General features: G+C 51.1%; 8 protein-coding genes across 8 annotated transcripts; 3 read left to right on the forward strand and 5 right to left on the reverse strand.

Moving 5' to 3' along the window:
• Nucleotides 1-515: 515 nt before the first annotated feature.
• Nucleotides 516-1,898, forward strand: FOXG_07122 (uncharacterized protein; the record flags this gene model as incomplete). Its single annotated transcript, XM_018385758.1, has 1 exon — nt 516-1,898. One exon carries the CDS (start codon nt 516-518, stop codon nt 1,785-1,787), a length of 1,272 nt encoding a protein of 423 aa, XP_018244446.1. The 3' UTR covers nt 1,788-1,898.
• A 289-nt stretch (nt 1,899-2,187) lies between these two features.
• Nucleotides 2,188-2,809, forward strand: FOXG_07123 (uncharacterized protein; the record flags this gene model as incomplete). Its single annotated transcript, XM_018385759.1, has 1 exon — nt 2,188-2,809. The coding sequence occupies one exon, from the start codon at nt 2,188-2,190 to the stop codon at nt 2,572-2,574; it is 387 nt and encodes a 128-aa protein (XP_018244447.1). The 3' UTR covers nt 2,575-2,809.
• Nucleotides 2,810-2,842: 33 nt separating this feature from the next.
• On the reverse strand, nt 2,843-3,373 carry FOXG_07124 (uncharacterized protein; the record flags this gene model as incomplete). Its single annotated transcript, XM_018385760.1, has 2 exons — nt 2,843-3,241; nt 3,326-3,373. The coding sequence occupies 2 exons, from the start codon at nt 3,371-3,373 to the stop codon at nt 2,843-2,845; spliced, it is 447 nt and encodes a 148-aa protein (XP_018244448.1).
• Nucleotides 3,374-3,692: 319 nt separating this feature from the next.
• Nucleotides 3,693-4,595, forward strand: FOXG_07125 (uncharacterized protein; the record flags this gene model as incomplete). Its single annotated transcript, XM_018385761.1, has 2 exons — nt 3,693-3,990; nt 4,047-4,595. Exons 1-2 carry the CDS (start codon nt 3,838-3,840, stop codon nt 4,593-4,595), a joined length of 702 nt encoding a protein of 233 aa, XP_018244449.1. The 5' UTR covers nt 3,693-3,837.
• Nucleotides 4,596-6,131: 1,536 nt separating this feature from the next.
• FOXG_07126 (uncharacterized protein) lies at nt 6,132-6,740 on the reverse strand (the record flags this gene model as incomplete). The annotated part of the gene is made up of 1 exon (XM_018385762.1): nt 6,132-6,740. The coding sequence occupies one exon, from the start codon at nt 6,738-6,740 to the stop codon at nt 6,132-6,134; it is 609 nt and encodes a 202-aa protein (XP_018244450.1).
• A 453-nt stretch (nt 6,741-7,193) lies between these two features.
• On the reverse strand, nt 7,194-8,385 carry FOXG_07127 (uncharacterized protein; the record flags this gene model as incomplete). The annotated part of the gene is made up of 4 exons (XM_018385763.1): nt 7,194-7,355; nt 7,405-7,753; nt 7,816-8,206; nt 8,286-8,385. 4 exons carry the CDS (start codon nt 8,383-8,385, stop codon nt 7,194-7,196), a joined length of 1,002 nt encoding a protein of 333 aa, XP_018244451.1.
• A 409-nt stretch (nt 8,386-8,794) lies between these two features.
• On the reverse strand, nt 8,795-9,028 carry FOXG_19661 (uncharacterized protein; the record flags this gene model as incomplete). Its single annotated transcript, XM_018399925.1, has 1 exon — nt 8,795-9,028. One exon carries the CDS (start codon nt 9,026-9,028, stop codon nt 8,795-8,797), a length of 234 nt encoding a protein of 77 aa, XP_018244452.1.
• An 890-nt stretch (nt 9,029-9,918) lies between these two features.
• Nucleotides 9,919-10,626, reverse strand: FOXG_07128 (uncharacterized protein; the record flags this gene model as incomplete). Its single annotated transcript, XM_018385764.1, has 1 exon — nt 9,919-10,626. The coding sequence occupies one exon, from the start codon at nt 10,624-10,626 to the stop codon at nt 9,919-9,921; it is 708 nt and encodes a 235-aa protein (XP_018244453.1).
• Nucleotides 10,627-10,985: the final 359 nt, after the last annotated feature.

A 10,985-nucleotide genomic window follows, 5' to 3' on the forward strand; every position in this document is an offset into this window, starting at 1 on the left:
CACGATGTTGACGAAGAACTTGAAGGAGATGCATTTCCCAGCAGTCGAGACAGCGGGTTCTGCAGTGGAAGAAATGTAGATACTGGTGATGAGGAAGAAGACGAAGACGAAGAGGTTGGCGAGTGCGAGGAGGAGATTGATGATGGCGGCATAAGCAGTTCCAGTGCACAATGCACTTGACCGAGCTATATTCCGGTTTATTGTTTCTTCGATTAAAACGGAAGTTGGTGGAAATGCATATACGAACCCCGCTATTATGCTTTTGTGCAGCACTTGTATCAGACGACGTCCGCTAGGCTACACAGAGCCGCATTTATACACAGGTATGCTAGCTGGTATACTATGGTGTGCCCGGCTGTTTTTTCTGAAGGCTGCGTTTGAGGATGAGCCGCAGGATCAGGATGAGGTCGGAGTGAAGGCAGGAGCAACATGCCGCGTGGATGTGCGTCGGTAGTCATACCGTCATAAGCACAATTATCGGGTGGATGGCATACGGGAAAGGGCACCGCCAAAAGATGGGAGGGCAGCCGTCGATACGGTGGGCAGATGACGAAGAGGCGCTGTTTCATATGGGTGAGGAGGTCAATATCGAAAAATTCACCCGCACGCTCCGCGGTCAAGTTGCAGAGGCGCATAAGGTGCTAGACCGGCTGTTCGGGGGATCGTGGCAGCAAAACGTCAGCGGAATGATTGACATGGGGCGAATCAGTGACAGCATGGTGCGGCTCGGAGCAAGTCAGTCATTTGCAAGCAATCCGAAGAACAGTTGGTTAGAGCCCGGGCCGGCGAAGGTGATGCGGCTGATGGAAGCGTCGATATGGGACGCAGCACGGAATCGGTGGAAGCGGCAGAAGGTTAGAATATGGCTCCGCGACTTACGGCTGTTTCGAGAGATATTATTCATACTTACACACACATGGGGCGGGCTTCCGGGTAGGGGACCGGAGGTAGCAACGCTACGGCACTGCGACTCGTGGCAGCTGATCCGGAATGTATTTGTACTGGATGGACAGGTCATGATCGTCACAGACCGGGATAAGATGAAGGCGATCCGTGATAATGGCCGAAAGGTGGCACGGTTTCTGCCCGATCCGGTTGGGCGGATGATCGTGGCATATATATCATGGTTGATCCCGGCAGAAAGGGTGCTGAGGCGGGAGTGTCAGCTCGCCGAGCCGCGCGGTGATCAGCTAGAGTACATGTGGCGGGATGGCGGCTCGCGAGTATGGGATACTGACCGGCTAAGCAGGAAGCTCGCGCGCGTGATGCAGGCCGGCACGGGGGTGAGGATTGGGGTGGGACGGTACCGGGCGATCACTGTTGAGATAGGGCGGAGGATCCGAGGGCTTGTCATGAGGCAGCTGGACAGTCAAATGGAGGATGAGGATGAAGATGACAATATCGAGGTTGATCCGATTACAGGTGAGCCGGTTGACTGCGGAGGAAGCTGGAACATCGTATGGGATCTGCAGTCGACGCACGGAACACGTATCGCAAGGCAGCACTATGCCGTACATATCGGCTTTCCGGGCAAGCTTCAACCGGAGATGATTGCGACTTTCAGGGAGATCAGCAAACTTTGGCATCAGTTTTTAGAGGGAAGCAGCGCAGGGGAGAAGGATAAGGAGAAGAAAAGCAAGAATGCGCCGAAGCGTAAGCGGGAGAGTCAAGTGGCAGAAAAGCAGAGCTGTAAGCGGAGAAAGACTGTTCAGGAAGTGGCTCAGGAGATGGAGGATGATATGACCGAAGGCTTGCGAGTGCTGCTAGGGCCGAAAGCGACTTGGTGATCCGAAAAGCAGCCTGAGAGCATGCGGACGATTATGTCGCTTAAGACAGACCAGACGGCAATCAACGTGCTACCGACGGGGCCTGGAAAAAGCATACTCTTCATGCTGCCGGCGGTGATGCCGCTTACAGCCACGAGCATTGTGGGTGTGCCGTATGTTGCACTTATGGATGACTTGGTTTACACGAGCAACGGCAATGGGCGTCGAGTGGCATTTCAAATACCCGACAATCAAATGAGGTGCCGGCCGGGAGGAAGTGCCCGCGGGCAAGCACCGATTGGGTGGTTGTAGGCCGCCGATATTGGTTTCTAGGTGGATCAGGTTTACGGGAATGCCCGACGGATTACTATGCGCAGGGCTGCTGAAGCGGATTTTCATTGATGAATGTCACACGGTCATCATGGATATCAGCTATCGGGCTAAGCTTTGTGAGTTGATAGGCTTGCATCGATTCGGCTTTCCGATGGTACTACTGACAGCAACGCTGCCTGTTGTGTTGGAAGATTGGTTCCGCGACGAGATGCTAGCAAAGTCGGCAATTATAGTGCGAGACCGTACGATCAAGCTCAATTGTCAATATCAGGTTCAGCAGGTCAAGCCCGGGAGGGGAGCATTGGAAGAGCGCACGGCCGAAGTGATCAGGCAGCTAGACAGGGACATGACAGGTCATCAGAAGGGGGTGATATACTGCCGATCAAAGAAACAGTGCGAGGCTATAGCTGAGGAGATCGGTTGCGGGTTTCATCATAGCGGCATGAGCGAAAAGGATCGTGTGGAAGCGCGGTAGGCTTGGGTAGACGGTCGAGCAAGCCGTTGGATTGCAGCAACAACCGGGCTAGGAACAGGCATCGACATCGAGGGGATCGTGGCTGTGGTTCACATGGAGAAGCCGTATGGACTAGTGGATTTTGTCCAGCAGACAGGTCGAGGAGGACGGCGGGGAGGCGAGGTGGTAAAGTCAATCGTCGTACACGATGGGCGACCGGAGCGACAGGATCCTGGCCGCCAGTCCCGGGCGGGTTCACGGTGAACCACAAAGGCGAGTGGGGTTGGGGTTAACTCCCATGTAGAGTATCATGACAGGTGATATCGCCTTCTTCCTCGAAGTGTGACTTGAAGACAATCGACAACAGACGTTCCTCAACCTCAGGCGACTTTGACCTTGCGAGGTACATAAGTCTATGGATATCTCTCGTGTTCCCAATCTTGCTGTTGAAGTTGTACTTGATACCTTCTTTTTGGCCCATAGACTTCATCGCCGAGTGAACTGTGTCAATCGTTTCCGGGAGCATCTTTTTCAGCAAGTGCTCTCTTTGGCTAACAGGGACCTTGGGCAGAGTCGGATTGATCGATATGTAACGATAAACGATGGTGACGGTATCGGCAGTGGCATCTGAAGCCTGGTCTCGGTATAAAGCAACCGCTCTTCGAAGACGATTCCAGCCTAGGTAACACTGATCTGGTAAGCATTTTACTTGAAGTTTGCCTCTCTCCTTAATCTCGAAGAGCAGGGCTGGTTTCAAGGGATGCAAACATACCCATGGACAGCCAATGTCGATCGTCAACTGAATATTGCAGTTGGCCATTTTACATGTGTGTGTGTTGGCATTTACTTAGCCAGGTCCGAACGGGGTTCCAACAGTCATAAGAACCCAGATATGTAGACCAGGCTGGGGCTGCCAAACGAATCTTGATATGGGTCGGATGCAATTAGCATCCGTTGCGGGGACATACTGACTCAGCCTGGGGCGAACAACCAAACCTAATTCGAGAGTTTGTAATTACGTCCAATCAGAAATCAAGTTTCCAGTCTACGGACGGACTAGGTAATCTCGGATGCAAAATAAATCCTTGCCACAGCGGGTGTTTATAAAAGCGGCTCAACACCACGTTGTGCCCATCAATCGGAACTGCGACCTCAGTGTGTTTTCTTCATTCTTCTTTGTCCAGCTATCGCTTCACATTAATCTTTCCCACCTCCTCTATTTACTTTCATCATCATCATCATCACCATCGAATTCCAGTGCGATTACGACACCTGCTGTCAGTCATGGCTGGTAGTAAAGTTCTTGTCTTGGGCGGTACCGGGCCAGCTGGTATTTGCGTTGTGCGTGAACTTCTCCATCGCAAGATAGGCACAATCGTGTTCTGTCGAAACCCAAGCAAGGTCCCCGAAGACCTGGCCCCTAATGCACTGCTTGAGGTACGTAAACAAACTCTGTACTATTCGAGCTACAGCCTGACCATGTGATTGTAAAGGTTGTGAAGGGAGACTCAAGTGCACACGATGCCTTGTCGCGAGCTGTCGCCCAATCGCGCGCTATTATCTCTCTGCTCGGGCCAAGTAGTGTCGCCCAGCCAAGAAATGCCTTTGCCGATTGGTACAGAACAATTGTTCCCTTGATGCAGAAGCATGGTGTATCCCGTCTTTTTGCTTTAGGGACGAATGCTATACGCCGTTCCGATGATCAGACTTCGGTTTCTCGTGCCTTAATGAATGGACTTATCCGGATCATCGCAAACAGTGGTTTCCAGAACATGCTAGCCGTCCAAGAATACTTCGAATCTATCGACCATTTGGAAGTAGATTGGACCGCGTTTCGTTTGGGAATGCTCTCGGGCACGAGCGACGCTGCCACCTGGTCTGTTGATCGGGAGAAAGTGAAAGCCTATGCGGGGCCCGTGGCAGGTGCTGGGTATACTGGAGGTATTAATCGAAGTGTTCTTGCTAGGTGGCTTGTGGACGAAGCCCTAGCAGAAGAGCCTCGATGGTCTCATCAAATGCCAGCTGTTACCAACCGAGGCTAGTCACAAAAAGGACTCTCAGTCTTTCTCAGCGAGGGCTGTTCATAAGCCAACTAACTTTCTTAAGCAATAGAATAATAAGGACTTAGAGTTTATAGATAGTATTTACTTTACAAGCTTCTCCTTCATGGACTTACCTCTTGTCAACCTGAAGTGATCCCACACCATGTCCGTATACGTGACGTTCTCACAAAGAATTCCATCTTATATGGCCTTGAGCAGTTTGATCAAGGGGGGTTCGTCTAGGTTATGTTAGCCTTATATACCGCATTGAATCATTCACGAGCCACGATCCCGACTTATGAAGTCGGCAGTTATGCTAACCTCTCACGCCGTTCCAGTACTTATCCTGTAGATTAGATACTTGATCGACTGTAAGCCATATGAGTTGCTTTCAACAGTTGGCTCCGGCAATGACAACACGTTATCCTTACTTCTAAATCATTTCATAGTTGGTATAATTGACTTGAGACTACTCCATCCCATACTCTTAGGATTTGCTAATCAACTCAAATACATAAAAGATATGGGGTCTGATCAGCGACCCATTACTATCGAGTTGCCGCTTGTGGCGACGTCAGTCGCCACATAGCCATGAGGAAGCCATAGCGCATTGTTCATTTCTCTCACAAGCGAGTTCTTAGTGACAAAGAAATTACGTGAATGAGGTAAGGAAGAAAAGGCCCGTTTATTCCATAGCCTGACCGCAGAGTCCGCCGAGCAGGATACGAGCATTGTTCCATCTGGGGAGAATACAGCTGAGGTCACTTCACCTGAGTGTCCACTGAGCACAGGTAACAACAAGTTGCCGGTTCAATCCGAAACAAAAATCGTAGACTTCGCCGATGACGTTACAATAGAAATGCTGTCTGGTCAACCTGACAGCCGACGTATCATGAGCAAAGAATGATACAAACTTATGATAGCACCCATTTCCGCGCTCTTACCCATAAGGTTCATAGCTTAGAGCCAGTACAGTAAGCCCTCCTCGAAGAATTGGTTTATGTGATCTCCATCCGCGAGCTGTATTCCACTTTGCTGGTAGTGCTCAACCCAGTAGAAGCACGCATACTGCAGATCAGGTGGTATTCTATCCATGATCCGGCTTGCTTCCAGAGACTCTACAAGAGTTCCAGATGAGTCTAGATCACACATATATCTAAAGAGCATCTGGGACATCAGTGCCAGGCAGCTGTTTCCCATGGCTCGATGAGTCTCCTTGTCATCGACAAAGAAGTTGGGGTCAGTGCAACGATGTTTGTTGAGAAGGAAGTCACGAAAGGTAGGATGATGCAGACGGATTGGCCGTTGGTCTTGAAGAGAAGAATGCTTGGGTATATAAAAGAATGTGTGTAAGTCGCTGAGGGTTTCTTTTAAATCTCTCAAGGAGAGATTGAGGGGGCTTGCTAGTGGTTCCATAGGAAGAGGAGAATACAGAATGGCAATAGCGCCAATCAATTGTCTCAGCATCAGGTAGAGCTCCTCTTTCTCATCGCCAGTGGCTCCTTGAACAAAGTCCTCAAGAACAGCCGTGTAGATCTAATCGAATTTCTTTTCAAGGCCATCTCCAGAGGAGAACCCATGAATCAGCATCTCCATTCTTTTCCGGATGGTGGAGAACTTCCTTGCTTCGCAGATGAAACGGCATGCAGTTGAAGCCCATATGAAAAGGCCGGAGGCATTCTCCACCAGTCTCGAAATTCTGCGACTACCAGGCCAGTCATCGTAATCAAGCTCCCGCTCCTCACGGCACGTTCTCAATCGGTCAACAAAGTAGAAGCAAAGGTCCCGATTGGTCACATCAGGCGAGATGTCTTCAAGAACAAAAACCTCACGTTCGCCTTCCGGCATCTGGTTGAAGCCGTGGCGAATCGTAGTTTCCGATCTGCTTGTGATGAGTATTCGCAAACGGAGGTCTTCCAGTGTCCCTGCTGCTGCTAGAACCTTGATTATAGTACGAATGTCGTTTCCATTGTCCCACTCGTCCAATGTGTCAATGACAAGCAATATTGGGGCTTCATTTAAATGAGCGGAAATCTTGGATAGTGGATCAATGATGAGCTGTTTCCATTGATCTATAAGAGAATGCTCCATTATATCTTCCTGCTTCGCAATGGCCTCGGAAATATGGCGTCTTAGTTCAGGCATTCCAGATTCAAGCTGAAAAGTCGGCTGCAGGATGCATGCGAAATCGGAACAGACCTGGTAGTCGCAGGAAGTGTAGAGGGGTCAATCCCCTTGAGAAACCAGCAGCCTGTTTTTTGGTGAGTGTGTCTTCCAGCCGCTCTTGTGGCATAATTAATCACAAGGTCTGGCAGAGCCAATGACGGCCTTGGCCACGCGTTCCACAAGTCGAGTGCTGCCGTGCTACATATCTTGAACCAATATATCAGCAATAGGGACGCCACTGTCTATTCATTTCCCCTCTTTTCTTTTCTCAGCCCCGGAATCATCAGACTGTCGCTCGCCTCATTTCTCGTAGCCCCTCCCTTCGATTCTGTCATGTCTCACTTACAGGTCAAGTTGCACGGTTCAAACAAACATTTTGGTGACGACTTGTTGTTATATATTGCCATAGGGCTAACGCTAATTGAATCGCATTTAAATTTTCCAACCACTCTTGGTCATGAGGATCTTGCTGATGATTTTACTCGTCATCAGCGGCTGCTGATCGCGGTATCTAGGTCCCACCAGAGAAATGCCAATGGGCATGCTGTTCTCGCCCATAAAGGCGGGAATATTGACGATCGGCATTTGGAATCCCTGTATGGGTCAGTAGAGATCGAGCAGGGCGACTGACAAAGACACTCACCGTCCACAGAGTATTAAAGGTTACTCTCCCCATATCGTCAAGGCCCAGCGGGGCTTTATCTACAGCACTAGTCGTGAGTACAACAGTGTAGCGCTTGGCCAGGTTGTTGATGCTTTTCCTCATTCTGGAATACTTATCAGTGACTTCTGTATTTGCTTCATTTGTGATGTTTACGGTGTTTTCAATAATGGCACGGATCTCAGCTGCCAACTTGGTCTTGTTAGGTCGATACTCCAGTGGAGCGAATTTCTGTGCTTTACCCAGCGTGATGACCTTCTGAATCCGCTTCAGCTTATCTGCATCGCTGAACTCGGACGGGAAGGAGACTTGTTCGACCTTGATATTGTTGCTTTGTAGTATGGTAACAGCCTCGTCCATAGCCGCTATAGTACAGGGCCGGCTGCGGACTACATGGGAGTCCTGACTACGGCGACAGAAAAGTCAGCCAAGGGAATTTCCTTGGAGGGTTCATTGTCTTTAAGCGCAAGGATATCTGCCAGTGGTCCAAGATCCTTGACACTACATTCAAAGAAACCGAAAGTGTCAAAAGTCAGGGCAAATGCTTTCTGCCCTTTAATAAAGATAGCATCAAAAGTTGGTTTTATAGCAAAAACGCCAGTAAATGATGCCAGGCGGATTATACTCCCGCCGGTTTGTGCACCTAAGCTGAGTGGAATTTGCAAGTCGGGGACAGCTGCAGCGGAGCCGGAAGAAGAGCCACTTGAAGTTCGATTCGCGTCGTGAGGATTGGTGGTCTCGGGACCTGAATTAGTCACAGTGAACTCGGTTGTGGTTGTTTTGCCTGGGAGGGCCCCGGGGGGGCATTTGAGTCAGTCAGATTCGAGAAAATAAATAGTTAAATAATGCGTAAAAATACGAACCAAAGATGAGGGCACCAGCGGCCCGTAAAATTGCGACGGCAGATGAATCAGAGCCTGGTTGATAGTCTTTGTAGATTGGAGACCTTTGCTGGGTGGGCATGTCTGATTGTGTGAGCTGTTTGTCTTGTCCTGTCCTGGGACGGACGAAGCAAAGGAGGGTCGGAAATAGATCGATACCTTTGGTATCCTGAGACGAAACTCAAGTGACTTCTTAGTCATCACAGATGGCCGCTTTTCTCTCCTTGTAAACAATAATTTTGCCCAAGTCGCACTCGACCTCGTTCGTGCCCTTGTACCGTCACATATTCTTTACCAACACCACAACACGGCATATAACTATCCTCAACGTGAATATCGCCAGTCATCCCCCAAACGTTACCGCTGTACCAAAATTTCGCCCCAACACTCCTGCAAGCAGAGCATTCACCTCTCTCCGCTAAACCAAACCAAACCAAACCAACCAAAACACAACGAAACTGTCACCTACACCTACACCATAGCTGCCACCATCAAGCCAATAGCGCCATGGTTAACGCTGCCCACAGTCCCATCGATCGAGTGCCCCCTGTCCCCTCCTCAGCGCCAGCAACACCGAGGAAACGTTCCGAAATGCCTTCGCAACCAACCCAACCGGTCTCATGAAAGAAGTCTTCCTCGTATGCAATGCCGCCCCGGACGGGGATCGGCCTCAACGTAAGTTCGTACCATGCGAGTATTCTCCAGCACCAGGGTATTGCCGACATCCATGTCGCATGCAAGGCCCAACTCGGGATCCCAGATCTTGACAATTGGTACCTTGGCTGCGGAGATGCACAACACTTTTTCCATCCCCCCTGATTTGCTGGTCAGTTCCGAAATTAGAAATCGAACGATTGGTACTTACGCCGTGCTAGGAGGTCAGCAATCATACAAACACCCTCCAAATCAGGCCACGCCTCCCTTCCAGGTGGGCTGTCTTGAATGCAATTGCAACTCTGTATATAAAACGCCTCCCCCCGACCGGGCCATGTGTAGAGAGACGCCAACGCCTCTCAGATTTCCTTCCCTGCTTTGCATCCATTTCATCCAGCGGCCATTCAGTCATTCGTCCATGCGCCCGCCCCCGGTCACCAATTTGCAAGTGCGCACCACTACTTCTGCTGTGGTATAGCTCTGCTGTGATGATAACCCCCTGCAAACATCAATCGTACACACTTGCTAAACATGTCAATATCTCCCCCACCTGGACCCCATCCAGAATCATGTCCAAGCCTTTCCTCCTCGTTCCTTTCTCTTAGGGGTTGTGTAGGCACGGTCGGCTTCGCCGTCCTATCCAAAAGGCCGGTTGCCCAGCAGTCGCGCGGGCGGGATTTCGAGCCCTAGGCGCTTTCATCTATGCCGTTGTCTTGTCCGTTCACCCACCTTTTCGTTCCGATTCATGCTTTGGGGGTTGTTCGCCGTTCTCTTGGTGTGCCGTGTTGTTGTTGTTGCCCTTCTTTTTCCCTTTGCCGGCCTTTTGCCACCCTCCGACTTCAACAGACCATCGGGCTTTCGGACAACGGTCGGAGACGGAGTGCGGTTTTCATACACTGGAGAAAGGTGAGCAAAGTCCTTACCGACGGGATGATCAATCCGGTGCTCGGCGATCGCAAGATCATAAGGAGCAATCATTCCCTTCCCCGGCTGTCGAGACGTCGGTCGCTGCCTGGTCGAGGGTGACAGGTGAGAGGTGGTGGCGATCGGCTCCTGCATAATAAGTTGGGGTAGTCATGTAGTAAGCACTCATCATTGCAATGAGTTCCCGGAAGGATGCGTCTTCGCCCGTCGATGGAGCCGTGGGGGCACCAGTTCCGTTCGCCACGACAGGTACTCGTTCAGGAGCAGCTTGCTGGGTTGCTTCTGTCGAAACAGTCGGCCCGTCCACAGGAAACCTCGGAGCACCGTTTCCAACATTGATTTGGAGCGGGTTGTCAAAGTTTGATGACGAATCCTCCGAAGCGTTGCTCTCCGACCCGGATGGCTGGCGAGGACTCTGGGTCATGCTCGTTTTCAGACATGATCCATTCGCAACCAGGGGACGCGACAGGTTCATGTTCTGGCTGCCCGGGAAGGGAGCTGAAGCAAGCGGCGCCGAGGCGGAGCTGGTAGAAAAGGCTCGCGCGTGGCTCAGAGGCGACGGTGACCGTGATGTCCTCCGCATTTTGCGATCGAGAATCGTCTGGGGGAGCTGGTCCGTCGAAAGGCGCCGGCGTCCCGGGCCAGGGCTCTCTGTCAGATAGAACGCGGCGTACTTGCCCTCTTCTGACTGCGGCGAGTCGGTGTGGGCCTTGGGCGTCTCGTCAAAGTCCGTGTCGTCAGACATGAAACTCGGGACCGGCAGGCCGTTCCATGCTACGAGGATTGGCGCCATTAACTGGCTGTCTAGCAAAGTAACCCGCTGCTGCCAGCGCCGAAGACGGCGATCAGGACGCTAGCTGGGAATGCGACCGTAGTGCACTACTCGATGCTGCGATTCCAGTCTCGTTGACGACGGATCGCTGCAATGAACGGCGAAAGTCCTGCGTTGCTCCATTGGTGCTAGCAGGAGATGAAGGATACGTTCTGTAGCTAGCGCCGGCTTGAGGGAAAAAAGGAGCGCCTAGTGTTATCCCGTATAGAGCGTATAGGTTGGGTTGAAGCGGCGCGCTAAGCGGTGGGTTGTCGAACGAGTTTGTCCTAAAT

This window comes from Fusarium oxysporum, chromosome 6 (assembly GCF_000149955.1).
Source record: "Fusarium oxysporum f. sp. lycopersici 4287 chromosome 6, whole genome shotgun sequence".
Lineage (NCBI taxonomy): Eukaryota > Fungi > Ascomycota > Sordariomycetes > Hypocreales > Nectriaceae > Fusarium > Fusarium oxysporum.